This window comes from Ochlerotatus camptorhynchus, unplaced genomic scaffold (assembly GCF_037179485.1).
Source record: "Ochlerotatus camptorhynchus isolate MF236.1 unplaced genomic scaffold, CSIRO-AGI_Acam_v1.1 ptg000082l, whole genome shotgun sequence".
Taxonomy (NCBI): Eukaryota; Metazoa; Arthropoda; class Insecta; order Diptera; family Culicidae; genus Ochlerotatus; species Ochlerotatus camptorhynchus.
The window spans coordinates 3231131-3248753 of NW_027040572.1; the positions used below are offsets into that span (position 1 = coordinate 3231131).

At 36.0% G+C, this 17623-nt stretch overlaps 1 protein-coding gene across 1 annotated transcript; it reads left to right on the forward strand.

Annotated features, from left to right (window-relative positions):
• Positions 1 to 1278: 1278 nt before the first annotated feature.
• On the forward strand, positions 1279 to 17132 carry LOC135698132 (probable serine/threonine-protein kinase kinX). The gene is made up of 3 exons (XM_065218020.1): positions 1279 to 1788; positions 1881 to 2078; positions 16176 to 17132. Exons 1-3 carry the CDS (start codon positions 1749 to 1751, stop codon positions 17069 to 17071), a joined length of 1134 nt encoding a protein of 377 aa, XP_065074092.1. The 5' UTR covers positions 1279 to 1748; the 3' UTR covers positions 17072 to 17132.
• The last annotated feature ends 491 nt before the right edge of the window (positions 17133 to 17623 follow it).

Sequence of the window (17623 nt, forward strand, 5' to 3'; positions counted from 1 at the left end):
CATGTACATATTTCTCTCTCTCCCATACAGCCGCTTGGAAGTTTGCTTTTACCGCTGTCGATCAGTAGGCACATGTTGTATTACGCGCGCGTCTGGGTTTACGCGGTGACTGTTCAATGTGTAAGTGGTATAATGAGTCCTTTTTTGAAAAGTTTCGCTATGAGTGATGGATTGAATGGTTAAGACTTGTGATATCAGTGAGCTGATGAGCTGCGGTTCCTAAAAAATGAACCACGGGTCATCAGCTCACTTTAGAGAATCGGGTCTATAGAACAGCTCGGGAGCGGATCGCCCATCTCTAGTCACCATTGCGAACAACCCCATAGGGCTGCCGTTATAGTTTTTTTTTCATAATAGAGAAGCAGATTAATTTTAACGGAAATCTTCATGCGTATTTGTTAGTAAAATATCCAGGAAGCAATTCTGTTGATTTTGTAGATTATTTATTTGATTTAGGCCTAAGAATTGCTTTCTCAAAAATAAACTGCAACGGCTGGTAGCAGAAAACTCTAATTTTCTCTCATTTAGTTGATTAGATAATTTTAATTTTGATAGGCATCTGAAAGGCCACACGTAACGTAACCTTTAAGATTAACTTTTTTAAATGGATTATTTAAGCTTTAATTTGAACATTAAAGTTTTTAATAATCCATTCATTTGCATTGAATTTTACATGAAAAGAATTTTCAACGGACAAGGATATACATTTCAAAAACCTGCTCCAGTTTGTAGTTGAAAATTACAAAATATTTTTGTCTGTGAAGTCTGTGTTTAATTAAAATCTCCTAATTCTAATCTTCAAGTGATATTACAGCCTTTCTGTTAACTCAGTTGTACGAGAATGGAAAAACAGAGTCTAGATGAGCTTGGTGTTGTTATTACAGCGAAAACACCCCCTTCGTAAATCTGCCGACGGAGGGGGCGACCCCGGTGTAGTGGTTAGCATCCATACCTCTCACGCCTAAGTCACGAGTTCAAATCTCACCCCCGGACAAGTCACGAATGACCCAAGAGCGTTAAAGTGGCTATAATGAAAAAAAAAAAAAAAAAAATCTGCCGACGGGGGAAACGAAGGACGTGGAAACCCAATTGACGATCGGTTTTCATCACGTAATTTGTGGACCAAGCCCCAATCCGTATCCAAGCGCCCGCCGCAAACACGTAACCCCTCCCTGCCCACAGTCAGCCCACGATGTTGGAAGGATACTTGCCCGCGAACTTGGCGTGGGGTCCGCAGTTGCTAGCGAAAGTCATAACCAATCAGTTTGTTTAGTTTACTTTTACCGGTCGGTCCGGACGGCGATAGAATAGAAAGACGACGGCGACGACGACGGTAGGCAGGAGAGTTAATATTTCGCACAAGGAAATACCGATGTCGGTTGGAATATCCCTTCGGCGTATTGTTCCTGTTTTATGAGTTGTGCCGCCTTAGAAATTTAAATATTGTATCTAATAGTGCTTGACTGAGGCGGTGCTTTACACAATCGTCGTGAATGTTCGTGACACGTGAAAATTTGCCCAGTTGAGAGTATCGTGCATTCGATATAGGACGGATAATGCTTTGATTATTGACTATCGCGGATTAACCTTCGGCTAGGTCGTATCCAATCAAACATTCCGGCTAATAATTGCACCGTTACAATTTCGAACAACTCATCGCCTTGGCAGGTGGGACGACCGTACAACGACAGGGAGCCCACCAAAGGCGACCGAAGACGGCGAAGATTTGCCAATCCGAGGCTGACGTGATGATCGACAACGATGACGAGGAGGATTATGAAGGATACTGTGAGTATTGTTGGTTCGATGTGTCGACTGAGCGGATCATCTTTTCGGAACCGTGTGTCTCACAAGAGGAACTTTGTGGTGCATATTTACAGTCCTTCGTCCCGCCAACGAGTACAACATTAAGGAGAAGATTAAGTTAGCCAACCAGGAATCATTTGCCATTCCAACGCCTCCGTCTCCAAAATATTCATCTGGAGAAAGGAGGGTTACCTTTCGGGCACAGCTGGTGGATTACGAGCCGGACGAATACAGTGACGCCGAGGAAGAGGGCCGATACGCCGCCACGAATGGTAAGTTTTGGTTGAATGAGGGAATTTTGGTTGTGAAATTTTTATGAATCGATTATCAGAACTTCAAAGAGGTGTTACATAAGATACATCAGTGTGAAAATCAGATGGACATTGTTCCTTGAGTCATTCCAGATCGATGTTAACTTGCTCCCTAAACTGTGTTTTGCGGGACTGAATTAAATCTTAAATCCATATGAATACCAATACAAAAGTAACAAAGCAACAGATAATTATTTTCAATCTATAGTGTAATATATGTTGCAGACACGCCTAGATACGGGAAAATTCACCAATATTAGTAAATCGTACACAGCAAAAACCTTTTTAAATTTATATGTGTGAAGTTCAATAAAAATGTATTTATGTTTCAAAGACCAAACATATAAAGTTATATGAACGAGTAAATTTCAGCTTTTGTTCATTATCACTCCGAACACGGTGCCTTCGGAAAACGTGTAACGGCAAGTTTGCAATGACATATCTTTACCATTTCTTGATGAATCGAAAAAAAATGTGGTTGCACAAAAATTCCTAGGGTCTGTAAATTATTTTGATTGTAAATAGATTGAAAATAATGGCGTCTAATTTTTTTAAAAGCGAAAAGAGCTGTTACATGTTTTTTAAAAAGTGTGTTTATGGGTTTTGCAAGTGGACTAAGATCTATAATTTTGATTAATGAGCATTAATGTTCATAATAGACAAGAATACAATCATGCTTCCTATATATAGACCCTGGAGACAACAGAACGGTCTTCTGGAAGATCCGGAACATCCGTAAATGTGGTCAATCCACGATACTGATCATAGAGCTCCGCGGTTTTTTTGAAAACATTAGAAACTTTGATATAAGAAAGTTTTTTTGAAAACATTAGAAACTTTGATATAAGATCTCCGTGGTTTCTTCAGAAACGCTTGGCACTGTGATATAAGAAAATACATTTTTAAACGTTCAGAGGCGAACCAGCCCAGTGCATAAAGCCTTTTTAATAAAGAGAGCTAGCTAACATATTTTTAAACGTGTCATTTTATATTGAAAACCTGTATTTATCCACCTATAGTGAGATCTGACTCTTCTTACCAAATAAAATTGCGAGCAACTTCTCAGGGGGTATCCGGAACATCTCCAGGTTAATGTGACCAGCAATGAGCTTGTTTTAGAGTTCTGCATGTCTTTTGGCTCTAGTTTAAAGCTAGCCACTCCCACGGGGGTGGGTCCGGATATGACCAATGCACTATGGTCCAAAAGCAGTATCTAGGTGGTAATTGTGCCTAAATAACTAGTTTTGGGTATATAGGGTTTTCGCGAAAGTTTTCCGATTTATTTTTCAAGTCCTAGGGTGGTCCACACACTTTATTAGTTCCAAATATCAACTTTTTAGTTATTCAAGGTAGACCAGTGTAATGCACGACCAAGTTGTAGGACAAGTTATTTAAAACAACTTTGCTCAAGAAAGCAATTTTGTATCTCTAATGGTTCACGATTTATACTGATTTTTAATAAGTAACTTAGAGTGGCCTCTAAAAAATCAGTTTTTATTTATTTATTTATTTGTCGTCAATCAGTGTAGACCGTTTTACAATTGTTGTCTTAAGTGCTATTTTTACAATTTTGTCTTTGTTTATATTTTTATAATATGTCTTAAGAACAAGTTAAAACATTAATTCTAGTTGACGTTATGCGACGAATTAAAATATTGCTTTAATTTGGTTTTTGTCATTGTAAAGTCAATGTTATCGCAGTGCTTATTATATGTATCCATCATTTGGTTCAAGGGTCCAAATTTGGCATAATTCGTACGATGACGATTTGTAGCAAATATATTTCTATTTCGTAAATGCCTATATGGTGTATATAAATTTAAGGATGACAATAGTTCTATTGAATCAATTCGATGTGATACGATATCGTTTACGAAAGAAATCATAGCAAATTCACGACGCTTTTTTAATGTTTGGATATTTATGAGCATACACCGAGCTGTGTAAGATGGCAGAGGAAATACAGTCCAACCTAACTTGCGGAGTGCATACAATAGAAACTGCTTTTGAACGGACTCTATTCTTTCTTCGTGTGTGATTGAAAAAGGTGACCAAACTATGCTGCAATATTCTAATATCGATCTTACATAAACAATGTACAATGTTTTAATCGTATACGGATCGTGAAAGTTATAGCAGAAACGTTTTATGAAACCAAGCATGTTGTTAGCTCTGTTAATAATTGTGTTATAATGATCGGTGAAAGTAAGTTTTGAGTCCAAAATAACACCTAGATCCCTGACTCTATCACACTTTTCTACGATCTGGTTTCCTAAAGTGACTGTTATATCGGGTAGCTTTTGTTTTCTACTAATGGTAATGGAGTTACATTTTTTTATATTTAATTGTAGCAGGTGACACCAAGTATGGAATATTTGAATTTCCTCTTTGAATGTGATGATGTCTTTGGCATCTTTTATTTCCAAAAAAAGTTTAATGTCGTCAGCATATATTAAAACTTTCAATTTCTTAATAATGAAAGATATGTCATTGACGAAGAGAATAAATAAAAGTGGTCCTAAATGGGAGCCTTAAGGAACTCCTGAAGTGACGTCAACGGGATTTGATATCTTTCCTTTGTATTTTACTATTTGATGACGGTCAGTTAAATATGATTCAAGCCACTTGAGGAGTGCGTAATGAATTCCCATTTTTTGAAGTTTAAAAAGAAGCATGGGTATGTCAATTCGATCAAACGCTTTGCTGAAATCTGTATACAACAATTCTACATGGTTTCCGTTATCCATTGCATTCAAGGAATAATTAATTAATTCGAGCAAATTCGTAGTTGTTGAACGGCCTTTAAAGAAGCCATGCTGCATATTTAGTAGTTATTCTGTTTTTAATTTGAAGAAAGAGTTTTTCATTTACAATCGCCTCGAAAAGTTTCGGAATGCAAGAGATAATAGCTATACCACGATAATTACGTATGTCGGATTTTTTACCCGATTTAAAGATAGGCACTAAAAACGAGTTTTTCCATATTTGAGGGAAGTTTCCGGATTCCAGTGACATATTGAAAATCCAAAATAATGGAGCAGTAAGTTCAATTGCTAAAGTTTTCATAAAAACTGGCGGAACACCGTCAGGGCCAGGACCTTTAGATGCATCTAAATTGTTTAAACCCTTTAAGATATCATGAACCTTGATTTGACTTACGCTGATGTCACTTGAAAATTCTGGATATGATTCAAAATATTCACGATCACGGTCCTCTTCTGATAACGTAGTATATATTTCTTGGAAGAAATTTGCAAACAAATTGCATATATCATCCGAGTTCTCACCTATCCTATCGTCCAAATGCATCTTTGAGGAAAAATTATCAGATTTTAATTTGGTTTTCACATAATTGAAGAAGTTTCTAGGACAAGATTTTATTTCAAGTTCAGTTTTTAAATTATACTCCTCAAATGCCATATTCACGGCCAAATTTAACTGATCGCAAATGTCTAAATAGTATGCCAAAGTTTCTTCACTATTATATTTTTTATAAAATTTGTGCGCTTTTTGCTTTCGATTTTTTTAAATTTTAGTTCCCTGTTGTACCAAACTGGATGTTTTGCATGACTCTGACGTCTTCTTCTTTTAGTTGGCGCTTCTTCAAGTATTATTCCAAGCAACACATTGTAGAATACGTCAACTGCACATTCAACATTTCCTGCAGTTCTTAATATTGCTTGCCAATCGACAATGTTCAATCTATTTCTAATGTTATCAGTTGGAGGCGAACCAGCCTAAGGCTGAAAGCCTCCTTAATAAAGCTAAATAATAATAATAATAATGTTATCATAATTTGCTGAATTATAATCAAAGATTTCATCAAATTCGCAGTCGTTGGTTCTTTCATATATGTGAACGAATAGAGAATATTCTATTGCTGTGTGAAACATTTCATTTCTCCATATGGGACTTAACGATTCAGTCACACAGAAATCTTCATAAGTATTTGTTAATAAAAGGTCTAAATAACAATTTTGTTGATTTTTCACATGGTTAATTTGATTGAGTCCTAAATTTGCAATTTTGTCAAAAATGAAATGGAGTGTTTCATTTTCCCCAACGACTGGAAGTAAGATGCTTTCATTGTCCATATCAGAAATAAAGTCAACATTGCGTTGGTTAAAGTCCCCATATATATGAACTTTTACTTCAGGGGGTAAACTACACGCAGAGAAATGCTTTTTAAATTCAAATGGATATATTTTTGGCTCAGGGCCTAATATATTTTTGGTATTGATTCAAATATATTATTCGGTTAATTCAAAGAAAAATATTTTTTAATCAACAAACCGGTTGTATAATCAATACTCTGTTTGTTGATTCTAAAAACCAGTTTGTTGATTCAAAAATATGTTTTGTTGAAAAAGTGATACAATATGTTTGATTCAATAACAAAATACATTAGGCCCTGAAACAAAAATCCATTTTTCTGCGGGTAGACAAAATTTCTTCCGCTTTTCCAAAAAACTTATCATACGTGTCCTTATGAGCATTGTTTGGAGGAAAGTATACCGAAACAAAGACATGTGTTTCGTCTGCTACTTGCGCTTTTACCCATACATGTTCGAATTCTTTAAATTTAGTAGCCATAATAATTTCTGAATTCAATTGGGTCGAAATCACTATTAATACTCCACCTCCCGATTTTTTTCCAGACCATTGAAAATTGCGGTCGTCTCTATAAACGTTGTAATTGTTACCAAAAACTTCTTCACTTCTCACACTATCATCCCAACTTGTTTCATTAGCCATTATGACAGAGTAAGTAGAACTTAATATATTTTTGTTAATTTCATTCATTTTACCGGCGCTTCTCATGCGGTTAACATTTTGGCAATATACCAAAATTTCTGTACTGGTCTGAAGATTAGGTGAAGAAGTTGATGGTAACCTGTCATTCATAAAACTATTATCAAAATTATTTACCCCTGATCCATGTTCCGAATTTGTTTCGTTCTGCAAAGTGTCGTGATCTTCGTTATTTTCTTCCTCTATGGAGTGTGTCAGTTTTGTAGAAAAAACGAGTGCCTCTCCTTGATGTAGAGAAGTCGTCAAGTCCTGGATAATGTCGGGGTCTGCCGGATCATTGTCTTCCTCCAAGGGGTGCGTCAATTTCGTACAAAACACGAATTCCTGCATACACACGCCTCGCATGATGCAGTTGCAGCCATCCCATTATGCAAGTGCGCTGGAACGGTACGTGGGTATACATCGCACGCCGGGTAGGGGTTTAAGATTTCGCCTCGTTGGAATTGCATCGTGGGTCCATAGTTAGCCTGCGGCGGTCTGGAAAACCGATATTTCGCTGCCGCAAGAAGCTCTCGATCAGGTGGCAGTAGGTTGTTTCTATTCTGACTAACACTGCTGCGGAAACTGTTACGGTTAGTGTTGTTGTTTCGATGATTGTTAGATATGCAGTAGCTCTTTATACATATCTCGTAAAATATTTGTTCTAGACAGTTTTTTACATTTTTATGGCGCATATTTTTGCCGAATTAACTTAGTTGCTATTTAAATTTTTTGAAAAGTTATGTACGTTATTTTCACTGCAAATACGTAATTTTCTCTGAAAAATACTTAATTTTCAAATGATTTTTAAGCAGTTGCATTTGGAAGATCATGATTTCATTTATCTACAGTGGAAAACTGTGAAGGTCATTTTTGTTTAACTTATTTAATTAACTTTTTAAAAGGGAGTATTTTCACTGAAAATTGTTCCCAAATTACCTATCTTAGGGTAGATGTACCAGTTATGGTTTTATGTTCGTATTATGGTGTGTTCCAATTATGGCCTATGGGAATTCTATAGGCCATAATTGGAACACACCATAATAGGAACGTATACCCATAATTGGTACACCTACCCTAAATGCATCGGCAAAAATGTGCGCTATAATTTTTTTGTCTAGAACAGTAGGTATGTATCAGACATCAGACGAGATATCAATATAAAAAGCTACTCTTGTAAAACCGATTTTTTAGGAGTCATCCTACATTACTTATTAAAAACATGTATAAATCGTGAACCATTAGAGATAGAAAATTGCTTCTTTGAGTTTTTTTTAAACTTTGTCCAACATTACGGATCTTTGCCTCAAATAAGTAAGTAAGTACTATTAGGACGTCATTTCGATTAAATGAGCTGGTTTAGTGCTATCAGTTAATGAAAAAATATCTAATACGCCATTTTGAAAAATTAGCCGCAAAGTCAATATAACCAAACTTTAGCACAAACTTGGTTCATTGCTCCTAGCGATCAATTATGCGAAGTTTCGTGAAATTCTGAGAGGTAAAATCCAAAATTTGTTTATTTTTGGCTATTTGGCCTGGAACTGCACTGTTGCCAAATTTTGACATAGTCTGAGATCAAATTGAAACAAAATTTGATGTTCTGATGTCGCTAAAAATGATTACTCAGGTTGCTGTCGTTTTAACGTGTTAAAAAATCAAAATGAGAACAAAATGGAATCAGTGACAGCAAACTGAAAATTCAATTTCATGTAAATTTTTCCTGTTGATAACAAAACGAGTACATTCAATTTGATGTGATGACAATGAAAACAAAACAGCAAAAAACATATTTTTGAAGAGTAAATGTACAGCAAAATGAAGAAAAAAAAAGGTTTTTATAACATTTGCCAATCGCGTAAACTGAACTCAAATTATGATTTCAGTTTGATGTTGATATCAAAATTTGATTTCGATTTGTTGTCATTTTTGTTAATTTATTTGATAAGACTCAATCGAATTAACTTTACAGAGCCGAGGATACTTGTTTCCAGGCATGGAATATCATTTGCATTCATTTCATGCAATCCTTTACATTCATTTGCCTCTAACTTTTTTCATCATCAGCAATCTGCAAAATGATGTATAGAGCTTTAGTAGGTTTTGTTATTAGCTACAACTTTTTCCCATAACTCAAATCTGTGTCTCTTATGCATAACGAATTAGAGCGGGCAAAACTTGTTACTATTTTTCAGTGAATGTAAAATACATTCACTGAAAAACAGTAGTGGATTCTGTTCGCTCTGGTTCGTCATACATAACAGATACGAATTTGAGTTGTTAACAAAAGTTGTAGCTAATAACAAAACCTACTAAAGCTCCATACATCATTTTGCGGAATTCTGTTGATAAAAAAATGTTAAGGCAAATGAATGTAAATGAATGCACGAAATAAATGCAAATGAATTTCCATGCCTGCTTGTTTCATCGTAAAACTATAGTCGAAAGGTAGAACACTATAAACACTTTATCTTCCGCTATCCAATAAGCCTCCCTAATCATAACGGGATCCGCTTCAAGTGCAGTAAACGAAAACATCCGCAATACTGCTAATGATTATTGCATTGCTCGAACCCTTTGACTTGATATGCTTCCGAATTTCGGATGATTGCCTTATGGTTGAATTCGTCATCAGCTGATGAGAATCAGCATGACTGTCATCCAAATAAAGGATGATATTTATTTGAAAATTGGCTGTAAAACGTACAGCGCTCAGAGAATAACAATTTAGCAATAGGATGACTTGCAAATGCTTTAAACTAGACTGAATTTCTATACTGAATAACCATGAACAGTCATTCCATCATGGATACAAACATCGTTTGTTGGTAGATAAATCTTCCTCCACAACGAAATGACAAGTAGTAGTAAAATTTACGTTTATTTTCTGGTTTTTTTATGTTTCAACATTTGGTTTAACATTTCACTTGGTTAACACTTCATCTTTGTTCTAGTTAATTGATTATAATAATGTGATGATTGCGTTTAGCGCTAATTTACAGGATACCCTTTTATGGGATTGTTTTCGTACGAAATGACATTTAGTTAGTTTAAATGATCTTTATTTTAGTTTAACTTGGACGATTACCATATAAATTTTTTACTAAGTGATTTAATGATTTCTTCATCTTTAGGTATGGGCAAAATTCAAAATTTGTTTTACAGAATTAGTCCTAGACTTAGTACACGGTCGACCACCTTGGTGGGATTGGTTTGTTACGAAATGACATTCTTCGGTTTCCACGCTTTACCCATGCTCGTACCACCTCTGATAGCGATGACTATGTTTCCACCTAGTTTGTCAGCTTAGATCCACAAATTACGTTCGATAGAATTATTTTCATCATAGTTTTGGATGATTTGCGTGAATGCGAGAGCATTACGTATTTCAACTGAGGTTCGTTCGCTTCAATTTGCTGTCATTTTGATGTTGGACTTTGCTCGAAAATATTCTTTAACAGAACAGAACTTTACAGATATTCAACTAACCAGTCAACATTATATGTTGTAAAGACATAATAGAAGTTATATGAACCTGTCTTCATGAGACAGCTATTTGCAAACATTATAGTACCATTTTAATTTGTCCTAGATTTTTCGAGGAAGAGTGTCATAAATTTTCCAGGTATACTACAATATAACGTAATTAACAGTAACTTTTTACTTCCATCGCCGATTTCTCGCAAACTATCACTCATTAAGCAAAGTAATAATCAAGGTTGCAAATACTAATTTCGTTAAAAACATGTTATTTGGTTGGAGATGCTAATTTGAAATAACAGACTGTAGTGGTAATTTTTATACGATAGATGGAGTAGATGAAAGCATAGAGTTGATAGTTAGAGTACGGCAGTGTGAAGATTGCATATAGATATTAGAATAGCGAGCTAGGACAACTTTTAAGGAAGGTACAAATCGGTTTTGTCAGTGGTGGCGGGGGGGGGGGGGGGACACCCCTCACCATCCCTCTCCAAAGGGGGAGTTTGGTAAAGAGAGATGAAAAAACCGATTTGTACCTTCCTTAAAAGTTGTCCTAGCTCGCTATTCTAATATCTATATGCAATCTTCACACTGCCGTACTCTAACGGAACTATCAACTCTATGCTTTCATCTACTCCATCTATCGTATAAAAATTACCACTACAGTATGTTATTTGAAATTAGCATCTTCAACTATGTAAATCGTTGACTTCACGTAGAAGTAATACTAAAACATATAGTCAAAGTACACTGAAGTCTTTTTTTACACGGTTTTTTTACGCGGTTTTTTTTTACACGGTTTTTTTTACACGGTTTTCCACGATTTACACGGTACGTTTTTAACGATTTCTCGACAACGATACAACCTATCGACTTGATTCCAATCACATTATCCGTTTCAAGCTATTTGTAATCGAATGGCATACTTTAAAAAAAATCACAATTTTTGGTGTAAATACAGAAATTTTTTAAATATGTCTATATGGACCATATCATGCTTTAATTACAAATGGCATCAAAATCCGATTTTTTAAAAACATTTAAGCATGCGAAAAATCAAAATCTCGTAGGTTTTTTTTTACACGGTTTTTTTTTTACACGGACCGTATCCCCCGTGTAAAAAAAGACCTGAGTGTATGTTATTTGGATTTATGAAATCATTTGCTGTTATCAGTGTTGGGGAAAATATCAAAAGATCAAATCTCACCAATGAGCATAATGAATTATGTTTGTGTTGAGTCAATTTGTAGCTACAATTTTACATGTTGTGAATAGTCACGCAATACAAAAGGAGCATTTAAAATCAATATCATGCTTGATACTTTATTCCAATATCACGCGTGATATTGGGAGCCCTTGAGAGCGAAAAAAAACTACTTGCGGGGAGCCTTTCGTTGTGTACTGGAGAACACCACCACTCACCACGCGGTGATTGAATAAACACCGTTTCGTGAGACCGGATGGAACTCAACTTTGAAATCTGTGTTAGGGATATCGCTTTTGGCAGGCAATCGGTGATAATTTTAATTATAATAGCAACAGTTGCACATTCATGCAATTTTCAATAGTGACATTTTGAAAAAAATGTGATAAAGTCTGATGCGTAGAAATATTTATAATCGATTAGTGATAAAATTATTGAAATTGGTCCAGGGGCAGCTGAGTTATTAACGTTCAAAATCTTTCATAATTTTGTTACATTTTCCATTTTTGGTTTTCACAAAGTGTACCCCCATATAGAAATCACAGACGTAGTCCTACGTCAAAAAATCATTTGAGTGAGGATCACTGGCTATTATGATCACTTGTTTTACTTGTATGTTACAAGCAAAGATTGAAGGTATGTGTTTTACACATAAAATCAGTCAGTTTTTCTTCCTTAGAGTCGCAATCAGCGATTTTATCATTTTTCACTGACTATATCACTCACTCAGATAAATTGAGAGCCTCTTCTTGAGCTAAACAAACCAACATAGGACAGGAGCTAGCGGCATCACGAACAACGAATTTGACTGACCAATGCCATCCAGGAACCAGTGGAATAAATAATAATGAAAATTCTACATTACCAACTACGAATTGAAATAAAGGCAGATAAAAATGCCCACGCTGGAAAATTAAGGGAATTCATACAACCAGTCTTGTACGCGGTCACGGTAGTCGACACATTTTCTGTGATAATCGAATGCCTTTACCTCCGACACTTTCAAACCAAGCTATCATAGTACAGTATCAAACTAAAATGTATTGGAGGCGAACCAGCCCAAGGCTGAAAGCCTCCTTAATAAAGCTAAATAATAATAATAATAACTAAAATGTCATATGACAGGCTCTGTCATACGACTCTGTCGCCGAAAACCGTCACGAATCTATGTATTTTAGTTTTTTCGCATAACAAGAGCTGCTGATGTTGTGCTTGTGTGAATTCAGAATATAGCAAGCAACAATGTCCTAGTAATAACATGATTCTGATCATAAACAGAAATGCTTTAATTTTGGTGTAAATTGATTTTGAGGAATTAGAACGAAATCACCACACATGTCATATGATAGTTATTTGATAATTTTATGTTTGCTCGAATGTTGTTCTACCGTTTGTGTTGTGTAAGTGAGACGACAGTAGAGCATGAGAGTACGAATACAAACAGACTGTCGCGCACGACAACGAAGCAAGTGTACACAGAGAAAAAAATTACCCTAAATTTAAGTTCTTTTACTTAATTTTAGGTAATTTTGAGTTTTGCATCCCACTCTCACTTTTTGTTGTTGTCAAAAACGGAACGAGAGATTCGACTTTCTCATGACTATCGTTCAATGAGCTATTAGTGAGTATATGAGATATTCTCAAATTTTAGTCAATTGAACTTAATTTTAGATAGAAAATACTCACGAGTAAGTAATTATTTTTGCCGTAGTCAAATGTAAACTACTATAAGCGGTTTACTGAAAATTAGCTTATTGAACGAATATATAACTTGGGAAATGAGTGAAAAGAACTTAATTTTGGGTAATTTTTCGATTCCGTGTAGTAAAAAACGTCAACTATTTCAAGCCCCGCATAAAACGAAGAAATTACCGAAAAAAAAACATCAAATTTATTCAAGAAAACCATCTTCATGCAAAGGTAGCTTGAGCAATTTTTAGTAAAATATTCATCAAAGGCAAACTGGACGTAGCATTTCTTCAGGAGCCATGGACGTATAATCTTAGGAACGCCTACTAACCGTGTAAGTTAATATATGACAACACTCAGCTTGTCAACATTAATGTCAAAATTACACCAATTACATAATTTATCACCAGGGATATTGGTAAATTGCATCAGCTTATTTTCCTTCTTTTTCTTCTTCTTTTTTTTTCTTCGAACTTCAAGCTTATTGCTTACCGCATATTAGCTTATTGCGTGCTCTCAATTTAGTGTTCTAGATGCACTTCCACAGTTATTAATTGAGAGCTTTCGATGCCTGTACCATTTTTTGCATTAGTTTAATTGCGTGGCAAAGTACAATCATACCCTAGTGATTTTGTAAAAAAAATGCACTTTGCGCACACAAACTTTTAAGCAATAAGTAAACAACAACACACATAGATGAACAGCTGATAAACTTCATCGGGGTAGAAATTGGTGATAGGTTGGTGATTAGTTATGCATGATTCAAGTCATTTGAGTAGTTCAGGCTCAATTCCCATTTTTTACAATTTGCCAACTCCCTGTTGCTAACATTTTGTAGATAAAGGACGGGCGCTTCCCCTCTTCATTGGGGCATCTTCGAGTTGGATGGCTCGTTTTCTGATCAAATTGTTGGAAGGAGATTTTTAACTGCCCCAAAGAAATGCATAGGCGAATCAATCCATTCATTCGTTTTTGGCCCTTCATACAGCGATTTGCTGATGGCAATCAGAGGTTGATCAAGTTCAACAGTGAGGAGAACCCACAGCTATCGGACTAGTTTCCGTGCTAAAATGAGTGGTAGACCACTATCATCATCACCATCATCATCATCATCTTCTTCAATTGCCATTTTTTACAATTTGAAAAGTAACATGCGTTCAAATGTTTTGCAAAAGTATAGAGGTGGTGTCTGTTTCGAAATTTGGGTTCCACAGCAATTCATTCAAATATGAATTTATTTATTTATTTATTTATTTGTCGTCAATCAGTGTAGACCGTTTAACAATTGTTGTCTTAAGAGCTATGTTTACAATTTTGTCTTTGTTTATATTTAACATTACTTCTAGCTGACGTTATGCGAGGAATTAAAATATTGCTTTAATTTGGTTTTTGTCATTGTAAAGTCAATGTTATCGCAGTGCTTATTATATGTATCCATCATTTGGTTCAAGGGTCCAAATTTGGCATAATTCGTACGATGACGATTTGTAGCAAATATATTTCTATTTCGTAAATGCCTAGATGGTGTATATAAATTTAAGGATGACAATAGTTCTATTGAATCAATTCGATGTGATACGATATCGTTTACGAAAGAAATCATAGCAAATTCACGACGCTTTTTTAATGTTTGGATATTTATGAGCATACACCGAGCTGTGTAAGATGGCAGAGGAAATACAGTCCAACCTAACTTGCGGAGTGCATACAATAGAAACTGCTTTTGAACGGACTCTATTCTTTCTTCGTGTGTGATTGAAAAAGGTGACCAAACTATGCTGCAATATTCTAATATCGATCTTACATAAGCAATGTACAATGTTTTTATCGTATACGGATCGTGAAAGTTATAGCAGAAACGTTTTATGAAACCAAGCATGTTGTTAGCTCTGTTAATAATTGTGTTATATGATCGGTGAAAGTAAGTTTTGAGTCCAAAATAACACCTAGATCCCTGACTCTATCACACTTTTCTACGATATGGTTTCCTAAAGTGATTGTTATATCGGGTAGGGTTCGTTTTCTACTAATGGTAATTGAGTTACATTTTTTTATATTTAATTGTAGCAGGCTTTTTTGGCACCAAGTATGGAATATCTGTATTTCCTCTTTGAATGTGATGATGTCTTTGGCATCTTTTATTTCCAAAAAAAGTTTAATGTCGTCAGCATAGATTAAAACTTTCAATTTCTTAATAATGAAAGATATGTCATTGACGAAGAGAATAAATAAAAGCGGTCCTAAATGGGAGCCTTGAGGAACTCCAGAAGTGACATCAACGGGATTTGATGTCTTTCCTTTGTATTTTACTATTTGATGGCGGTCAGTTAAATATGATTCAAGCCACTTGAGGAGTGCGTAATGAATTCCCATTTTTTGAAGTTTAAAAAGAAGCATGGGTATGTCAATTCGATCAAACGCTTTGCTGAAATCTGTATACAACACTTCTACATGGTTTCCGCATGCATGCGCATGGTATAGATTTCTTGGAAGAAATTTGCAAACAAATTGCATATATCATCCGAGTTCTCACCTACCCTATCGTCCAAATGCATCTTTGATGGAAAATTATCAGATTTTAATTTGGTTTTCACATAATTGAAGAATTTCCTAGGACAAGATTTTATTTCAAGTTCAGTTTTTAAATTGTACTCCTCAAATGCCACATTCACGGCTAAATTTAACTGATCGCAAATGTCTAAATAGTATGCCAAAGTTTCTTCACTATTGCAATCAACAAAAGTTTGAAATTCGCTTCTATATTGGGGATGTATACAAAATGACACATAAAAAGAAGATCACATAAATAATATGATTATATCGTAGATTCCTAAGCAGCAATGAAAAACATACTCAATTTAAAATTGATTGCTATATCCTTCCCAATAACTCAGGTGTTGCGCACGAAGGATCAGAATCATCACCCGAGTTGAACGACCGTTCGCAAAGTAAAAACCCCGCCGGCGACATGGACGAGGTAGACGAAGACATCATCGAAGAACTCAGCATCAACGAACCACCCGAGGAGGACATCGAATCCCACGTGGAAACGGTACAGGACGACGAGGACCAAGAGGAGGAAGAAGATGAAGAACAGGAACCAGAGGACGATGAAGAGCTGGACGAGGAAGTAACCGAGTCCAGTTTGGACACGGAAATTCACAACCCCGAAACGGCAAGCGAAGACAGCAGCAGTCCTAGCAAGGCTCGCGCAAGCGAGGAAGGATCTGGTTCCGGAGATGGTCAGGAAGTCAACTACTCTGAGGATTCGCAAAACGATGACGAAAATTCCGAGGAGAGGGCAATTCTGAAAGAGCAACTGATGAGAGAATCGCTCTCATATGACAATGAAGGCGAGGAGAATGAGGATGAAACTCAGGACCAATATGAAGACGATGACAATGACGATGAAGATGATAGTCCCGTGCAGGCTCATTTGGGCAAAAGATCTGCAAAATGCCAGCGAAAGTGCTGTCGGTTCAAGAAGACCGTCAACGAGAAACTACCATACTACAATGGCTTCCACTCGGAGTACGGGTTGTCCAAGGCGGAATTGGATGCGAAACAGAAACGTGTCGAGGCTAAGAAGAAGCGGTTTCAGGAACGTTACCAGCGGAAGGTGGAAGAACAGCAGATCAAAGCGCAGACTAACGAAGAGGCTTTCGCGACTTGGTTGAATAAGAAGCTGAAGAGTTCCATCAATAAATATCAGAATATGTACGATTTCAAGGGAAAGAAACATAAAAAAAGGCTTTCAAAGGATGAAAGCGAAATGACGGAGGTAGCATGAAATTATAATTTATTTATTCATCGAGTGTGGTTTGATGATTGTGGCAACCGTCCAGCATTAATTTGTGTGAGTTTGAGTAAATTTATAGATTGGTCTATGAGAATTGTTCGTTTGTGGGAACGCAAATTGAATGAAAGAAATCCATTTTAATGTGAATGCATAAATTATCCTGCGAAGGGTTGAAGAGACTTGGAGATTTTGTTGCTATTGCTAGCGATAATATCGATTTACCAGAATTCCGGGCTGTTGAACATTCAGCTAGTAAACGCAGCCCATCAATTTGTTCGGAAAATGTATCCGTAACGAATGGTGACGACTTTATGTGAATTTCCTTAACGTTGCGGTTACGGAAAGGAGGAATGGAATGGAACGTGAGTAGCTGCATTCATATTTACGATAATGTTTGTTGTGCATGCCAACATTTTAAACCCTATGATCGCGTGGTTGAATGGTTCAAGAAAGCGGGCTTGCGTTATGGTAAATGTAAGTGGGTTCCCTCTGCATGGTAGTTTGAAGTAGGTAGTTGACGTAAATTTAATTCTGATGACTTTT